The sequence below is a fragment of the Macrobrachium rosenbergii genome, chromosome 27, assembly GCF_040412425.1.
Source record: "Macrobrachium rosenbergii isolate ZJJX-2024 chromosome 27, ASM4041242v1, whole genome shotgun sequence".
Classification (NCBI taxonomy): Eukaryota; Metazoa; Arthropoda; class Malacostraca; order Decapoda; family Palaemonidae; genus Macrobrachium; species Macrobrachium rosenbergii.
Genome location: NC_089767.1, coordinates 42,123,891 through 42,144,052, shown reverse-complemented (window position 1 = coordinate 42,144,052; position 20,162 = coordinate 42,123,891). Strand labels below are relative to the sequence as shown.

At 34.8% G+C, this 20,162-nt stretch overlaps 1 protein-coding gene across 14 annotated transcripts in view; it reads left to right on the top strand.

The window, feature by feature from the left end:
* Nucleotides 1-14,042, top strand: part of RIC-3 (RIC3 acetylcholine receptor chaperone) — a 102,422-nt gene extending 88,380 nt beyond the window's left edge. For 10 of the 14 annotated variants that reach the window (XM_067129723.1, XM_067129722.1, XM_067129714.1 and 7 more), the window contains one exon: nt 857-3,118. In XM_067129723.1, coding sequence (XP_066985824.1) covers nt 857-2,353 — 1,497 coding nt within the window. In that variant the 3' untranslated portion in view covers nt 2,354-3,118. Of the gene's footprint in view, nt 1-856; nt 3,119-8,262; nt 8,336-10,699; nt 11,386-12,984; nt 13,050-13,702 lie in introns of those variants that run through there. The other 4 variants (XM_067129718.1, XM_067129725.1, XM_067129724.1 and 1 more) reach the window with 2 other exon arrangements.
* The last annotated feature ends 6,120 nt before the right edge of the window (nt 14,043-20,162 follow it).

The window sequence follows — 20,162 nt, the reverse complement described above, 5'->3', positions numbered from 1 at the left end:
TATCAGAAGCATGGAAAGGATTCCATGCAAACTAAGGATACAGTAAAAATCTATTAAACAGACCAGTAACTGGTATGCCAGTAAATTCCATGAATTAGGAAATATTAAACCTATTATGAGACATTTGTTATAAGAAGGGTAGTTAAGACATATCTTGTGACAAAAATTCTAAATAAAGAGATGTCTGATTCTGTTCAGATGGTTTGGTCATGTAGAAAGAACTGAAGAAAGTTAGCCAACAGTGTCTCAAGTAGTCTTAGAGAATAAAAGTAAGTGAAAAAAGAAAGATAATAGGACATAAGACTGCACGCATGAACTTTACATATGGATGAATTAAAAGATCTGTCTTGTTTATGAAATTGCATTTTGTATAACTTCAATAAACCATTTTAAAATTTTAGAACTTAAGAACTGAAGTGGTAAAATAGGTTTTGCAAAATTTTTAGGCTGGGGCTGTTTAAACCATTTCTTGCAAGTATTGTATAGATTTTCTTATATGTGTATAATATATATATATACATGTATACATCTGACAGCTTGATTTAGTTATGAAAAATTTTTATGCATCAAAACATTGGTCATTTCAGCATATTTCATGAGCTCTTTTTTTTTCTGCAGGATGTTTACTTACTGTATTCCATTTGAAGAAAAATATCACGTATGGTTTGTACTGGCCTATATATCCAATAATTTCAATTTCATATCATCAGTAGTTACAAAAAGCCTTTGTATATAGAACATTAATGCTTGTTTTGTAACATCAAAAGTAGTTATAGAAGAACTCTATATTCAAGCAGCAAATTTACTGATGAACCCACCGTGGATCTGTTCTGACTCGCTCTCTATTTTCCATAAGGAGGAGGTGGGTGAGATGACGAGTGAGGAAGATCTGACAAGCAGCGAGGCCCTTACCACAACCCTGAGTGAGGACACATCTCTTCCAGCCTCTCTGCAGCGCCATCTCGAGGAGATCCAGGTAGAGCAGTCTAACTTCTCAGATCTTTTGAAAGAGGTGGGTCAGCTTCAGTTTGAGGCCACCCCTCCACTGGGTGTGTCTTTGAACGGCACTTTGCCTCAGGCTGAAGTCACAGGTGCTGTAGATAATACTGATGTGCAAGGACAACAAGTCTCTGCATTAGGGGATTTCATTCCAGCTGGTCGCACCGTCATTCAGTTACAGGCACTGAAAGACGATGGTGTCTCAGCAGAAGAACCTGAAGCAGCGCCGACTGAAGAAGAACCCTTGCCGGTGGCATTAGAAACAGAAGGAGCCGTACGTGAAGAAAAGCCAAATATTGAAGTACAAATTCCTGAGCTTCCAGAAAAAAGGGAAGATGCACAGCCAGAAAAGGAAAAGGAATTTCAAACAGAAGCTCCCTCTGATGTACATGAAACAGAAACAACTCCACCAGCTGTTTCAGTTCCAGAAAAGGTTTGTGAGGAACCCCCTTGTCCTCCTGTAACATGCGAAACTGAAGAAAAGAATGAGTTGATTGATGAGCCTGATGCTGAGGAAGCTGTTGCTCTTCCAGTACCTGTTTTTAAAGAGGACACACCCAAACCCACAGCCGAACTTCCTGTAGTTCTTACGCGTGAAATGAGCAGTGAGGGTTCTTCAGAAGCTACTGAGACAGGTGCCGACATTTCAGACCTTCGGTCATTTGCTGAAGAAAATGCCAATAAAGAAAATGCAGAGAATAACATTCCAGCTCAACAAAGTATTGTACCACCTCTTGTCATGGAACTAAGTGTAGAGAAAGAGGAAGAATCTGTGTCTGTGTGCAAAGGGCAAGGCACTCAAACATCCTTTGCCTTTTCGGTACCAACTCCTCAAATTGACAGTAAGGAAGACAGCACGCAAACAGAGAAAGAGCAAGAAGTTGCCGTTCTGGGAATGAATACCTCATTTCGGCATGATGAGGGTGGAGTAGAAACAAAAGGTGGTAGCCGTGGTCCTGTGCCCTCTCACCAAGTGACAGAAATTCTCCTGGATGCTCTTCTCCCATCTGAGACTCAGCTGTTAGTTAAAGATGCACAGGTAGTTGGCTCTTCTCATGCACAAGACATAGAAATTGAAGCCAGCGAAGCTGGAGCTGTCCCTTGTGTTGTCACCAGTAATGTAAGTTTAGCATTTCTTGGGTTAGAACATAGGGATGATATAACACCCTCACCAACAAATAACAGTACACTTATTGCAGATGATGCACCAGATAACATGCAACAAGAAGTAAAGGATACACCAGTGGCAGCTGAGGTTGCACCAGATAATGTACATGAGGAAGTAAAGGACACCCCAATAATTGACGAGGATAGGAAGCAAAGGAAACACCAGCAGCAAGTACAGATACGCTAGATAATGCACAGCAGGAAGTAAAAGATACACCACAGCAAGAAAGTCAGGTTTTAGAAACTGAAAAGCAAGAATTAATTCCAGCATCTGCTGTGCCTGAAGGTCCAGCATCTACTGTGCCTGAAGTTCCAGCATCTACCGTGCCTGAAGGTCCAGCATCTACTGTGCCTGAAGGTCCAGCATCTACTGTGCCTGAAGTTCCAGCATCTACCATGCCTGAAGTTCCAGCATCTACTGTGCCAGAAGGTCCAGCATCTACTGTGCCTGAAGGTCCAGCATCTACTGTGCCTGAAGTTACAGCATCTACTGTGCCTGAAGTTCCAGCATCTACTGTGCCTGAAGGTCCCAGCATCTACTGTGCCTGAAGTTCCAACATCTACTGTACCTGAAGGTCCAGCATCTACTGTACCTGAAGGTCCAGCATCTACTGTGCCTGAAGGATCAGATGAAAAATTGCTTCAGAAGGCTCAGGAAACTGGTAGTGGGGTCATTTCAAAAGTAACTGTAAAGACAGAGTCATCTGATACCAATGAACAATTGCTGCCTGAAACAGAGAGTGAGAAAGCAACAGATCAGATTCCCCAAAGTGAAACACTTCCAGACAACAGGGACTTAGTAGAAAGAAATGAGGTGAACGATACTGTCAAACCTGAAAAGGAAATATCAAAATCAGCACTGGTACCTGAAAGAACGATAGGAGAACAACCTGCTGAAGTCTTGCCGAGGCCCAGCAGTCCTTTGCCCCCTCACAGACCAGAAGATCAGGAAGAATTAGAAGAAGAAGAAGAAGAAGAGCAGCCAGATATTGCTCCTCAGATTCCAATTACTCCTTCGTTGGAAGCCATTGCAGAAGCAGTAGCAGCTGCTACTACCCGAGCAGCACTTGACATCATAGCTACATCTAAACCAGAATCATTCTTGACACCAGAGGAAATTCAGTCAATCACCACCAAGTCAACCTTTCTAACAGAGGAAATTCCAACAGATCAGTCTCCAACATCAACGGATGAGTCCTCATCTGCCACTACAGTTGTAGCTGTCAGTGACGTAGATGATGCAGTAGTATCAAAAACACAACCGCAAAATGGCACAGAAACAGCCCCTAGCGAGACATCATCGCAGTCTTCATTAGTGTATGTAGCCACCATTTCCCACACGCCATCTGGATCGCCTTCCTCCACCCCTGAGATGGAACTTAGTGGAGAAGCGGTTGAGGCAGCATTAGCAGAAGCGGCACTGGAGGAAATATCAAATAACTCTGGTGTGAAGCCTAATACACATGAGCAACCAGCAGCCCAGGAAGGTCCAAGTGCCACCACTGTCAGCCCAGTAAGAAATAGTCTTACTCTGGTGTGGCCAACACTCACCCACTAAACCCGTGTGTGCTTATCGTTTAAGAAATACTATAGACTTTTAATAACTGATACATAGCCAGTGTTCAATGTGGATGTCGACATGACATTAGTTATAAGTTTGCAAAGTGCATTAACTATAAATTTCGAACTAATTTGACTTCCTATTATTCTTTAATCATCTTTTTCTTTCATTCTTATCTTGAAACTCCTTTCATATAGATGGTGCTTTTTCATTTTTGTTTAACTTGCCACAAATGAGTTGATTGTATGCACACCTTAAATTATTTTGTTGTAATTGATAGCATGCTGTATTTATTTGTTTTTCTTATCTTTTATACTATTTTCTTTTTTCAAAACTGAAATCATTTTGTACAATTGTTTCTCAGTTTTTCCAGTCATTTTTTTTTTATGAATGTTGTGCATTATTCCAATGCATATTACTAATAAAGGGAGTGATTATAATCACATCTTATTAAACAGACTACCATTACATGAGAAATCGCGAGAAATATTTAGAATTCATTTTGCTGAGACATAACCTGTTAATTGTGTGCCTGGATTTTGTAATCTTTCAATCAGAAATACTTTTTACTGACTTTAGATATTTACTGACACTGAATATCAAGTTGGTCAATAATAAAGAGGTGATCAGTGCACAGATATGATACAGTGCTTGAAAGTGTTTCACTGAGTTGGTAGTCTGTTCACCAAATGCTGGACTGAAAAAGTTATACCTTAGGTAAGCCAGCAAATACACAGTGGTGTACTTCTTTCTTGTTACATGCTATTAATATTCTCTTCATTGTTTGAACTCCACAATTTCTTGAGTACTCCTTTGGAGGTTGTGACAGCATGTGTGTTAGTGATTTTGCCCTTGTTCACTGAGCAGGTCTCACTTTCTCTTACTTAGTATTGTTATTTCATTAGAGGAACCCCAGTATTCTTTCGACATGAAATTTGACATTACAGGTACAACAGACTGAAGTGCTAGTCTCTAGTTAATGGAAAACAATCTTAATTAAAGTATAATGGTTAGTTTAGATGTTAAATAAAAGTTAAAGTACTGCCTGAGGCTCTCCAAAACAGGAAACTACTCACCAGAACTGATTCATCTCTGTACAGAATTATGTCTTCTTGTTGATTACAATACACTGATCCACGACCAACTCCTCAGAATGTTATGCATAAGAGATTGCAGATTGGTCCCCAAGTTTCCTAAATTTGATAGCTACAGTACCTGATATTTTCAGTTAGGCAGGTATAACATTAAATGACCATTAATTTTACCTGGTCAGTCAACATATAGGACTACTGTAGTAGTTTAATGCATAAATAATTTGATAAAGTACAACCAATCAAAAAATGCCTTGTAATAATAAAAGAAAACTTGCTTGCTTCAAAAATTATCAGCCAGGAATACTGAAATAGTTTAGTCTCCAGAGAAGGATGTACTTATGCAAAACTCATTTTAACTTAGTGTATGATTTGTTGTATAATATACAGCAGTCAGTACCTTCAAACTAGCAAAAATATGCATGTTTTATAAAGATACTGACTTATAACCGAAGAACAAATAAGTAATCAGACACTTCACTATAGTTTGAGCCACAGTCATGTAAAGTTTATAGTATTAACTTTCATACTTACTTCTCTGAACACATTATTCCAGGCTATAGGGGAGTAATGAGTGACCATTTTGATGCTGAAATTTTTGTCCAGATTAGGCAATTGAATTTTTAGCTTTTGGGGATTACAGGGGAATAAAAACGTTTTACATCCCTTACAAGAACCATGATTAGTTTACAGTGGAACTTTCACCTCTTGTATAGCTATGGTATAGTGGTATGAGAGTTCATATACATTACACAACATTGCTTTGCCTATATTTTGGTAATACTTTACATTTTGTTAAATGCTCCTTATTTCAGGACATGATTATTATTTTTTCTCACCAATTTGCTGCATGTATGTTATTTTCAGATTTTTATTTTTTGAATTATTTATCTTTCATTGTGTACAGGCTGTTATTGACAGGTAACACTTGTGTAGAAATATTTATGGTTACTGTGGCATTGTCTCTGTGTTTCAGAGATTGTCAAGTTTATACGGAAGTACTTTATTTTGTGACATGGTTTAGCAATGCAAATGGGTATGAAGATGAGAAATAAAAATTACTAGTTTCACTTCAGTTATTATTCACATACTGTATATTTTCAATTTATTTATCTATAAAAACTGGATCTACAGTACATGTCTCCAAAGGGCAATTCTGTGTGACATTTTTACAAAATGGATCAACAGGCCAGGCACTATCGACACGAAAACTTTGTTATTTTGTACATTTGATGTTAAATACTGCACTGCTAGTAACATTACAATTAACACGTTTTCATTTTCAACATTATAAACATTTAGCAGCTATTTTGAAGGACAGTCTCTCTTTTAGTAAATTCAGTTTGCTTCATTTTTCTGCACATTGTTGAAAATCATTGGCTTTGGATGAAGGATCATGAGTTTCCCTTATTAAGACACTGAATAGCTCTCTGCTAGAATTGTAACTCTACATTTTAGCTTATTCTTTTAGCCAATGAGAATGTATTTAACGATTACCTTGCATGGACTAATAGGTTATAAAAATTGCAAACACTCTACCCGTTGTTAATCATCACTGAAATATTATTGTAATGGTGGTGATGCTATAGGCTGAAGGGTGTGGATAAAAAAAAGCAATACCTGTATGTGATATGAAAACATTCTAGAGAAAATTAGATTAACAGAGAATAGGCGAAGGTACACATCTGTGTTGCCAATGCCTATTGGAAACCATCCCTCATTTTAAGTAAAAAAAAACAAACCTGGTTTTGACAGAAGAATAGTGACACAACTATAGAGAGACAAGGTTTCTCTTTTGTGAGCTGCGAGTTTGATGTGCTGAAAAAAGGAGATGGATGTTTACTTGCAGAGGTATGCAATGGTTTATCAGATGTCTGCTTTGTAATCTGCAAAGTAGTGCCAAACTGTACAGCTAGACCATGAAGGATTTTCACTATGGTCCATAGTATTATGCTGAAGGATTGCTTACACAATGCTATAAATTGTGGCATGTGCAGATTGTAACTGTAGTTACTGTGCTTATGAAGGTCATTGCTTCCATATTTACTCATTTATTTTGGGCTTATCTTATAGAGTAATTATTTTCCACACGTAAGTCTAGGGTATATGCTCTCAGTGCCTGGCCTGTCAACAAGACATGTTTTTTTATGACAGTTGATGTTATTGCACCTTTCATGATGAAGAAATGTCATGTACTCGCGTAACGCATTTCATGTTTGATGAAAAAAATAATCTCCTGATTTTCCTTGCATTGTTACAACATGTAAAAAACATTATTCTTCCTTATTTATGCCAATAGAATCATTTCTTGGTGTCATTTGAATAGCCTTGGTGATTCCTATGATTTAGTTTTCTCTTTTGTCAAGCTTTATTTTCTATGTTTAAAAGCTGAGAAATTGTATATTTGAAATTTACACTGGGATTTTAGTGAAATGTTAAAGAGTGCAGGTTTTCTTAGTTATTTCATAGCTTTAATTCATTTTTACAAGTTTTTAGGCAAAATTTCAGTGATTTTCTCTTTTAGTCTATTTCATATACAGTAGTTGTTCGACAGTGCAAGCACGTAGTCTCTGCTTGTTTAGTACGGTATTCTGTCTTGAAAGTGCTTGCTTAATGTGAATGAATTTTATTAAATGATAAATGCTTGAGTATAGGATAGAATGCATTTTGGTATTTTTCTTAAACTCATCATACCTTTTTGGGGTTCCTCTGTCTATTGACTTTCCTGTTCTTCTTTCTCATGAAATGTTACAACAGAACACCATCAGTTCTCTTCTGTCACTGTATTTCCAATTAATCAACCACTATAAATAATATTAGTAAAAGAAAAACAATTGCCATGACGCAGTCTCACCTTGTCAGGTACTTGCATCACAGATTGACAGGTGTTTAAAAATCATTTGTCATCATGTTTGATAGTGACTTAAAACTTGGTTCAGTATTTTACTTTTATATTTATCAGTGGACATAGTTGACATGTCATGAAACTCCTTCTTTTGTTGACAAGTTTTAGAAATATTCAGAATTTAGATGTGTTATCAGTGAATTAAGTTTAGCTAAAAAATTTTTTACTCTAATATTATTGAGATAATTTTGTTTGTTGCTAACCCTTTATTTGTACAGAACTATCTTTTTGTTTTGCTAATACTGGAGGCATCTTTTCCATTCAGCTTCATGAATGATTGAGTGGCTGATTGGCCAAGCAGAGAAATAATTTGAATTAAACTTACAATGATTGAATACTTGAAATATTTTCTTCAAAGTGGGGTCTTTATCTATTAAGCTTTGTATAATAAAAGTATTTAATCTATGTCAGTTACTTCATATGATTTTAAATGTTAATTTAAATAGTAATATAAACTATGACTTGAAGTGGACTTTATGTATTTATTCTGCCATAGTATTAGGTTTTGAAAGCTAACAATTTTTGTTCAATTATTTTAGAAGAACGAGGATAGTCCGACATCGAGTAAGGGTTCAAGCCCTGACATGGATGAATATGAGGTCATAACCAAAGGTAAGAATTAAGATTCATGAGTATTTTCATCTAAACGTGTATTCATATATGATATATATACATACATACATACATACATATATATATATATATATATATATATATATATATATATATATATATATATATATATATATATATATATATATATATATATATATATATATATATATATATATATATATATATATAATCTTTAGCTCAGTCACAACCACCAAATAGTCCTCTTGGAAAGAGGTGGAAACATGCTATCTGACCAGCAGTATAGCATGTGCCGTTAGAACCCATGAACAAGCAAAGCATCTTAGTACATAGACTTTCATTCATATTTTGTGTTCACCATAGCCTGTCATTATTAGATCACAATAGCTCCATGATAATAGAGGCTATTTTTGTAGAGCGTGCCATGATCTTTACAGATTACAGTATTTTGAGACATCATCTCATATACATTATGGTTTGGCATTTTAAGAATAACTGTGTCCTGGGGTTCTTTTAAGTGTATTTTGTCTGATGAGCCTTGTATGTAAGCTGTAATTTTGATTCTGTGTTGTCTGAATTTATGTTTTGTAAGTTTTTTCAGTAATAGAATTTATTTTTCTGTATGGCCCAGAAGTTTTCAGTTTCAGTGATTCAGAATAAAAAAATTTTAGCAATATTTTGCAGCTGGGAACACTTGTATCTTTTGGCCTTTACAAACTACAGGATGTATTTATGTATAAATGTATGATTATAAAAACTGTAAACTGTTTGAGTAACAGTAAATGATTCCAAGATAAATAAGGGTGGGGCTTGCCAAGATTTATATTTTAGCCACCTGCCTGTGAGTTGCATTTATTGTGCTTTTAAAATTGATATTTTATGACTGCTACAGAATATACTTTGGTGTTAATTATCATTATACTTTTTCTGTGGGGAAATTAAATGCTATAGACATTAAATCTGCAGTGCAGCCTAAACCACATTGTATTGGAGATAGATGGGCGTGTGCCCCCCTGTCCTAAATGGCTTTAAAACTATGAAAATTGAATTTTGTTTCATGTTGCAACTTTAAAGTAAATTATTTCTGTCGCAGGACATATCATAATAAATTTACTTAAGCTTGGAGCATTGTGTAATAAGGAAAAAATAATAGTGATATTCATTTGCATAAGTTTTTTTTTAAAGTTTCAGTAGCATTAATTACTGATTTCATAATTCAGTAGTGTTTGGTCATATTTTCATGTACTTGACTTTGTTCTCAAGATATGCTTATTATCTTTTTGTAGTTCTTTTGATTCAGTTTTCTGGTAAATATGGATGTTTTAACTGTTATTCTTATGTGTTTTGAGTCAATTTCAGAAATCTTTCATTCTTTGTTCATGTTTTAATTTTCCATTAATTGTGTTGTATATATTCTGTCTTATTTAAAAGTGCTTTTGGAGATTATAATTTCTGCATTATTCATCTGATATTGTCGTGTAGTTACTTCATGTAGCACTTAATACCAGCTTGCATTTTACTCAGTTGCAAAGGTTGCTCTTATCAGCATCCTAATTGCCTTGTTTTGTCAATGAATGTTTAACTTTCATTGCATATATCCAAGTTTGAATAAAGGTGTAAGGCAAGGCAAAGGTGAGAGAGAATGTTTCGTGGTATATTCATTGTCAGTATGCACAGTATGACCTTTGAATTTTTCCATTTGCTTTCATCTTTAGAACAGAGGACCTAGAAAAAAAAAGATGAAAATTTAAATACAGTATCTGAATTCTTCTCTTCAGTATACTGTATGTACTTGTAATTTGAGGTTTAATATATAAATGTAAGTGACGTCCAAGTAATTTAGCCTCATTTATATTTGAAAGGCAACAAGTACAAGCATAGTAAGTTCAATAATGTTTAAATGAAATACTGCAATATACTGTAAAACAAAACAGGGAAAGGAGAATGATAAAGGAGAACCAACCAAATTCATGACTTTATAAAGTTTTCTTTAAGGGATACTTAGATTAAAACTGGACAGGGTTTAGTCAGTATCAAATTCAGCAATTTTTTAAGTCACAAAAGTATTAAAAAACATTTGCATTATTTTTATGACTATTTAAAGATTAAAAACTGGTTTTGACAAAATAATGTCCTCTGAAACAAAACAATTTATAAAATAACCAGGAGAAATAAGACTGTGGTTTATGTGGACAATTTTATACAAACATAACCATTTGAATGATTTATGTAAGTGCACATTGTACACTTACATATAAGTAACTATAAAATCTTCTCTCATATTTCATGGCTGCCTTGCATACACTTTATTTAAACTAGGCCTCTGCTCTTTGAATAATGAAGCTGAAGCTTTTAATACATTTATGTTGCATCTCTTTGCAGAGTGCATGGACGCACATTAGTAGAAAGGTCCAGCAGTTAAATTTGTTCTAGTTACATCACCTTCAGATATCAAACTAACTATTACAGTTCCCTAACCAATAGATGTCTATTGTTTATCTCCTTACAAACCTCTGTCGTTCATCTGGATGTATATTACGTCATCGAATTTATCATTTCTGAATTAGGACATAAACACAGACAGTAGCGTACGTACAAGTCACAATTTCAAGAACGAAGAACTTTTGTACAGAGAATGCAGTCTTGACAGAAGCTGCCTTTTTCTCTGGCGATTTTCGAAGATTTCATTCTCCCGTAGTATTCAGTGTCCACTTTTGGATTTCATCTTTGTTGTCTTGTAAGCCAGATACATTTCTCTTTTGTTTTTTGCATATGTTCCCTTTTTTTTTTTTTTGTATAACTTCTTGACCGTTGACATTCTATTCACATATCTCAGTATGATGTTTAACTCCGTGATTATCAGTGAAAGACTTACCATCGACCTTCAGTGATCTGTACCTTGTAGAGAGCCCTTGCATCCCTGTCTTGTTTTTGCAGATGATTATTTTGTGTTCTAGATTTCATGTTGTTTTAGCCTCTCCTTTCCTTTCTTTTCCTATTCTTCCTCCACCTTCTTTTCTCATCTAACGCAGCAGTTCAACATGCACCCAAGAAGAGATTTTTATAAGGCAAGGAGTGTCATTTTGACTTTCATTGAAAGAAATAGTGTCAGTCAGTTATGATTTTTCAGTGTGTGCTAATACTTTTTCATTATTGTTGAAACTGAGATTTATGAACCTCACGAATTTGTATCCCTTGGAAGATGCAATACCATACAGTTGAATTTCTGTATCCCTGTCTAAGTGCTGACAGTAAGTGTATTATGGCATGCTTAAACACTAATGATTTTGGCTTATCTTTTACATGTGTTGAATTATAAGTCTTGCTTTGCATTATGCTGCTGAATTCCATCCCTTTACACAACGAAGGTGGAATTAGCATCCATTTTACTTTTTTTATTCCCCTTCATGCTCTCACGACTTAATCGTTTGACTCGAATGAGAATTCCGTAGTGGGAAGAAGACCTGTACTTAAAGTGTACAGTATGTCAGTATATCAATCAGTATCACTGGCATTGCCGTGTAGTAACACTGATCAAGATTAAATTTCATTCATGTCCTTTCACATAGGAACTGGATGCTGAGGACTCCATCGTACAGTTTCTTTAAAAATATTTGATAATTAACTCAAGTAGCACTTGTATCTCATCTTGTAAAAGGAGTCACGATTTACTCTGCCAACTACTTATAATACTGCAATACAGTTAAAGCCTCACTCGAGGTTATATATAGAATTTTAACAGTAGGTAATGAAGTTATGTGTTTGTAAATTGTTTTCACATTTGTTGGAGTGAGTTTTTAGAATCCTGAGTGTTTTTATTTTGCCTTGACTGTGTTATTGTTTGAAGGTACCTGTAACTTTCTATCATCCATCAGTTTAGTCTTTTAAGTTCCATGTGCTTGTTTAATTATAGATCAGTATATTATAGTTAGGGAAAAATAAAGTGAGGGAAGAAAATTACTTTTGTTTTAGAAGTTGACCATTTTTTTGTAAATTTAACTAATTTTTCTTGAATGAAAACGTAACTCTTGGGTAGAGTGCAGATGCTTAGCTATATTTTGTATTTACAAATTGAAAAAGGGGGGGTGTTTTTAAGTAAAATACTTGAATTTGTAATAATTGAGTATAAACAAAAGAAGACACTCATTTTTAGAGGTAAGTGCAGTGCAACCCTCTCAGTATTTATGGAGTGCCTTTAAACTGACTAACCTTTCATTTTGGATTTGGATAAGTTTTGTTTTCTTTTACAATCTTAATTCATTTCTGTAGTCAACTTTAAAATGCCATATTAATACTTCAATGATTTCTTTTTCATATGTGATTCTAGACAGTAGTAATGGTTACCAGTCTAATACAGTATTTCAATTTAATGTTTAAAGAGGTGCACATTATCTAATACTAGTAGACTAAGATAGCTATAGTGTGGCTTTAAACTTTGGCTTCTCATTGCAGTAATCTCTGATGATCTGCAGACAAAATCCTTATGCTTTTGGCACTGAGATTAACAGTCATGATTGTAACACTCGCAGTCTGTTGTTACACATTTGAAACAGGACTGCAGTAATCTCTCTCTCTCTCTCTCTCTCTCTCTCTCTGTTTTCATTCCACATTTGCAATGCATCTTCTCCCTTTTGCATCTGTTATAATCTTACCTTTTTCTCCTTCAGAGGAAGACCACACAACTACAGCAACAAAAGAAAAGAATTCGAAGGAAGGGGCTGAAACAGCAAAGGTTTGTTTAGGAAAGATTTAATCTATACTGTATATCTGAACTATATATTTAACAATTATATGTAAATAACTGCTTGTATAGTGTCATTGTTTGATTATACAGTAACCCCCCGTATTCGCGTTCTCATGGTTCGCGGACTCACGCATTCGCGGGTTTCTCTGTGGAACATATCTAGCCATCATTCGCGGAAAATTCGCCCATTCGCGGTATTTTTCACTGAGAAATATTCACTAATGACTGTATTTTCATATAATTTTCATGAATAAATGCACTTTCTGGGTTTTCTGACCTGTGTCACCCGGTGAAATAACCTTTAAGCACTTATTTCTAGGTAAAGCTATTGCTTCACCGGGTGACACAGGTCTCTCCCCAGAAATAGATTTTTCCTTTGTCAAAATCCTTTTTTTGTGATAAAACTATTAAAATACTCAGGTATAAGCATTTTTACAGGGTTTTTCTTGATTTAAGCTATCAAAATGGGCAGTTCTAAGTGTTTTTAGAGGGGGTTTTAAGCATTCGCGGATTTGACCTATTCGTGGGGGTGTGCGTGGGACGCGTCCCCCGCGAATACGGGGGTTTCACTGTATTTCTGGAACAAAATACTGTCTTCATATCTACCCTCTCAGTATTGTCAGAGTTTAATTTTACCTCAGAATGAATCCAAGATGAAAGCAACCCCTGCTCAGAAAGTAGAAGAAACCAGGGAGGCGGAAGAGGAGGTTGAAAACGAAGAGGAGGAAGAGGAGGAGGAAGAAGACGTAGAGGAGGAGGAGGAGGAGGAGGAGGTTGAGGAGGTCCCCAAGAAAGATAGTGCAACCAAAAGACCATCAGCGGACGCAGCAGCCAAAGCAGCAGCAGCAGCACCAAAAAGTGACGCTGTGACAGAGGAAACATCAGATGACGAATGATGAGAAAACATGAGAAAGGAACGAATCGTTGTCTCATAAGTCACGAATTTAAACTGGCAGCCATAAATGACACATTCAACATGATGGGTGATGATTTCTCCCCTTTGTGAAGGAGATAGGATGGCCGCAGATGGGAAGTAGTTTACTTATGTAACAGCTTACTCAGGAATGTAAGAGAGGTTTGAGGTTTGAGGTTTGGTACTTGTGATGTACAGCTTTTGTGACCTACAGTTCTGAACATTAAATTTGGTTATGGCACAATCGTGGTTACTTTTCTCAACGAGTGTTTAACAGTAATTTGGTGCAAAATTGTGTTGCTATACCCGATCTTACAGTCGTACTTCTAAATTGATCCATGGCAATCTGTGATTGAGCAGGTTTTTCTTCAAAATCGTCTGCATCAGACTGGGCTATTTTAAATGTATACGGCATGTGACGTGAGACTGAACCATTCACGGCACACTTAAATATATGCCAAACTTTCAAGCATGTTGACGTTAAGTGCATCGTGGTCTAAGCGTACGTCGTTCATAAATGAGTCAGATCTGACACTTCTGAGTTGGCACATAGCTAAACTACTTCACATCTAAGTCAGTCGTTGTCCAAACTCATGAATGCTCGAAACACCTCCAGTGCTGTCTTTGTGATGTGTTGATGATACACAGAAAAACATCAAAGAAATGCAGGTGAGGCTAACAAGGTAGATCCTGTCTTAATCCCAGAAACATAAAGACTTGGAATACTTAAGCATTCGTAGCCAAGTTTGACCCAAGTTGATCGCGGTATGAATAAGTGGATGAATAATGACGAAGTGTGTACCTATGATATATTTGTATACTGACGAATCCAGTTTCATCCGTTTGGATTATTCATTTGAGTACAGTTTTTTTAATTACCTGTGATAATTTTTGTTTAAATCTTTGCTTCTGTCAAAGAATTACCAACCGCAGAGTATCCATCAGAATTGCAGTATCATTTATTCATAAAAGTGTTGAGAATTTCAATTCGAAGATTACTTATTATTACTCATTCTTATGATAGAAACGTCAAGGTCATTTGAAATTAAAATATCAGGTGTTTTCATTTAACAGTAAAAGGTTCTTATTATTATTATTATTATTATTATTATTATTATTATTATTATGATTATTATTATTATTATTATTACTGTACTGTCTTGCTGATATATATATATATATATATATATATATATATATATATATATATATATATATATATATATATATATATATATATGTATACATATATATACAGTATATCTGACTGTATATACACACAAATTAAATGTATTCTTAAACTCAAATGATTACCAATAATTTTGTAAGCCTGAGACTGTTTAGGTTTAGTGTGGAAGCAGTATGAACTTAGCCATTTTGCCAGAGTGCTTATACCTTCTGTGAACTTGAACCTTTACAAAAAAATGGTACGTGGTTTCTGATATGATAGTGTACAGCGTTATGAATCTTGAATACATAACATACGAGATTAGCATAAAATCTAGGGTAATTTAGGCTATTTGCATTACAAGGAACTGGTTTAAAAAAGCATTTGTTGTTCGTTTCTTTATTTACAACAAAGGGTCTGTTTGTAAAAAAAAGAGTATCCTTTAAAGCTGGAATTATAAAAGCAGCATTGTAATGAAATCTTGTTTATGTTGCTTGTTAATTTTACTTTAGTTTTAAATTTCCATCTTATAAGGTAATTATTATGCTTAAGTCTCAGCAATTAAGGGGAGTTCTTACAAGGGAAAATAGCCTTTGTCCTGTGAAATGCATGACAATTCGCACAGGAGTTTTCATATATTTTCCTGCTCTGCACTAAAAGATTAACAAGCATCGAGAATTTCGTTGTGATCATCTAGAAACCTTTTTCTCCGGAAATCAAATCTTTTTTTATCTTCATTTTCAAAATCAGATATTCATTCTCCATTTAGGTGTTGGATGGTAGCTGTAATCAAGTAATGACAACCAACATGCAGTGAAGGTTTATATCATCTTTAAAGGAAATTTTTATATGAATATCTCCGAAGGCTACTTTTGCGGGCAACGGATCCTGTTACGTTATGTATATGGAAAATATGGTAGTTAATTCCTTATAGCTTTTCAAATGGATGGCCATGCTGTGAGTGAAAGTAGATGCCTCAATTCTGTATTGAGGTTTTCTCTTTTTCCAAACCGAATAAAAGTTTATCAAATATTGTAAAAGCATCCAATGTTCTCTTTCTGGTCTGAGGAAATGTTACGCATAGGTGCATCATTGTCGGGGCTTGTTACCTAGTGGAGAAAACATGTTTTATGCCAAATAAATCTGCGGTTTAATTACTTCTCGAAGGTGAATGATTCTTTCCATGTTGAATAAGAGAAATGTATGTAGAGCTTAAATTTCCCTATTTTTTCACATAAACACTAGGCACTCACCTATGTACAAAACTTGGAAGAACTGATTACAGGATGATCCAGTTGGTCATGATAGACAAACTATAAATAAGATGACAACTGTATTTTACATATATTTGTCTCGTTTCCTTTTGTGCATCTTGCAGAAAACATTACAGTCCAGCTATGGAAATATGTATTTATATTCACAGTAAGGTTAGTAGTACATTCTCCTTTGCCCAAGGAATTGTACTATATTTAAATTCACACTTTTCACCAAACCATGCACAGTGGATTACGAGTCAGTAAATATCCCTTGCTGTTTAAATTCTCGAACCGTTTGGCCAGCCCTTTGAGAAACTGTATTCTTCTCATGTTCATTTAGTTAAATTATCTTTTATAACTGTTTTTCTTATTAGGAAGTTTTTGCTCTATGTAAATTTCTTCTTTGAGAACAATTTACCAATTCTGCATTTTATACCTGGCTTACGGAAGCTGTCTCACTTGGCTATGGACAAGATCTGATCGATATAAGCATTTTTATCAATTCGTTGTTGTTATGTTTTGAAGTGACTTCATTTTCTTTTGTGCATTTTTGAAAGTCCTCAAGGATACACATTTTTGTTCCTCATATAGATATAAAGCATTTATGTTTCTAGACAGTTGTATGTGATAAAAAAAAAGTTCTGTTACTGTGAGTAATGTCATTAGGATATATGTCATTACTGGAATGTTGTGGCAGTCATTAAATATATTTATATACAGTATATATTTATAGATGTATAAATATGTATCTGTATATGTAGAGTATATGTATTTATATATATACATACATGTATATTATGTATATGTATACACTCGTGTATATTGTTATACATAAATATGTGTACATTAAAGTAATCAGTCCTCTCAGTGAAGATCAGGGAATTGATTTTTCCTCTTCCTCGTGTAGGATACAAAATCCTTTTCTGTATTTGAATATAATTCCTCTACTGAGTTATCATGGGTCGTGATAACAGCAGTGAGTTTCACATCTCTGCCAAAATGGAGAAATTCATTTGTAAATACCAGTGGATTTGTGAAAGATTGCTTTAACACGCACCATAATGTATATAAGTATATGCACGACATGTATATCTATACACTACAGTATACATGTATGTATATATGTACATATGTATGTACATATATAAATATATGTATGAGATGAAAGCGGTAGATTACTATTTTAGAGTAATATTACACTAAGTGCATCATCATTGTTGCTAAGAGTATGACTTGCAATTATTAAGGTTTATAATTAGCATTTAACCGTCTCAGTACCCCCCCTCCCTCCCTTTTCAACCGCGCTGCTCTAGCCTAAGGTCCCCCCTATTTCAATTTTCATATACTGTTTATTCTGTGTATAGTTCTATTTTTATTTTTCTCATGGTTACATTCAGGCTTCTTCTGTTTTTTTTTTTTTTTTCTGATACCTGACAGATTTTAGCATTACAAAGAGAGCAGACGGCTACAGTTCAGACAAGCAAATAAACGTGATCCTTCTCTCTCTCTCTCTCTCTCTCTCTCTCTCTCTCTCTCTCTCTCTCTCTCCAAATCTCAACCTGTGTTAGTTTTTAATATATTCAGGCACAAGAATCTGCTGGTTTTACTTAAGTGTGTAATTATTAGTGGATCAAGCAATATATATATATATATACATTCTAGTCATTTGTATAATCTAGTCTATTTTGGAATCGGTTTAGTATGTTGGTTATTCAGGTGTTGACGCATAAAACTTGTGAATCAATACTTAATAAATCATATTACACTGTCTTTGTCTTTTTTTTTTTTTGCTTTCAGGCTGTTCCACATGTCTTTTGGGGCAGTTGTTTGTTGTTTCATTGATTGCAGAATGTAAGTTGAACAGAAAGGGAATTTAGTTGGATAAACAGACAATGCTTCAATGTTTATTCTTACCCAGATACATACCAGCACTGCTTACTTTAAGATCTGTTTACTTGGCCAAGGGCTGTGAAGCAGCCTTTTACCAAGAAAGCTGTTTCATATAAAGGATTTACTGCTTTCCCTTCCAAATAAACATGAAGTTTATGATATACTGACGAAAACAACACTGCAAAGATTTGATGGTGCTTAATAGTGTCCAACAGAAATTTTCCTTGCGAAGATGAACCTCTTTTTGGTTGATTTTTATTTATGTAAGATATTCTGATTACATGATTGAAATGGAGCACTTTACAGCTCACCTGTCCCCTCTCTCAAGTATTAATGGTCTTATTCACCTTTTGTGTTCTCGGACTTCCCTGATAATAACCCAAAATGCGTTTTAATGGAAGGATACGAACCTGAAGATTATTAAAATTCTTTGTGAGTCCATAAATACAGTGTTCAAAAGGTAAGCATTTAATGTGAAAAGTCTCATTCGTTGTTTATTCAATGAGATTTACTTATCATTCACTAATATATGCATTTCATTTATAAATATATTACCAAAAGAGGCACAAATACTAGTAGTGTAAGGACGTACCTGTGGTGTCTCAGACAATGGAGGTTTACGTACTGTAACCCCCTTAAAATAAAAGATTTTGAAATATTTATGCTTACTGGAAGATTGGTAATCAATTATGTGCTTAAAAAATCACACCTTTCATAAAGGAAAGTATCATACTTTTCAGTATTTGCTATCAACTTCAAATTTTACTCAACAAAAATTGCAAACGCGATCTACTTATAGCTCATATCTGTAGGTAAGTGAAGAAACCCTTAATGTTTACATTAGATTTCGAGTGAGAAACTTCGAAAGTTTGCATTTCTAGTTTAACCATTGTGACGTTTAGTTGTATTTCTCGTGTGTCCCCTGGAGACTGGTTCCGTCTCAGTCATTTTTGAGTGAGCAAGATTATATTCCTGAGTTGTTTTCTGCAGAAATTTGAAGTAAGTGAGAACTTTAGTGGGCTTAATGAGCAATGTTTTTATGTCTTACGGCAGATTGACACTGACATTTCTAAAACCGTCGAGAGTTTTTATGAAATTTAAACGAATTCGTCAGTAATTTTCGTGTCAAATGATTGATTAAGCCATTAAAATGCCCAAATATAATAAGATAGGACCACAGGGGTTAAGAGGTTTTTATTCAGAGAGCGAAAACGTACGGTAAAAAAAAACACACCTTCATAACTTAATTCCCAGTGTCCGTTCTGCTATAAGGTAAAAAAAAAATGCATACAAGAAAGCAAATAAACTTACGATTCCTTTGTCTGTATGATATTTTGTTAATTTTATATGGGAATATTTAGTTGGCAGTAATTAGGTTAATTGGCCATCGCAGGTTACACCACCATGGGCAGCCTTGTGGGCTATTGTTTGTTTTTCATAATTACGTGTGGTCACCGAGTGATTAATGTATTGTAATTGGTTTCAAAAATGTTTTTATAGGCTGCACTTAAAGATGACTGTTTTGAAAAATGAAAACTTTTTCTTTTAGGCCTATGTGTAACTTTCTTTTTTTTTTTTTTTAAATTTAACTAAACCGTAATTGCAGTCCAGAGTTGAAAACGGCTATATGATTTTCCGACATTTTATTTTGTTCTTTGAACATTTCTAACATTTGGTAGAAAATTAGTAGTTTTAGAGATACTGCATTCCCCTTATGTCTTGCAATTAGGCTATGAGGAACCACAGGATTGTTTTGGGGGGAAAGCACAAAACGATTGAAATACAAAAATATATTGAGCCTAACCTAACCAATGGTGCTGCGTCTTTACCATGCTGTGTGAGGGTTTGGGTCTTTGAAACTTATTTTCCGTTGC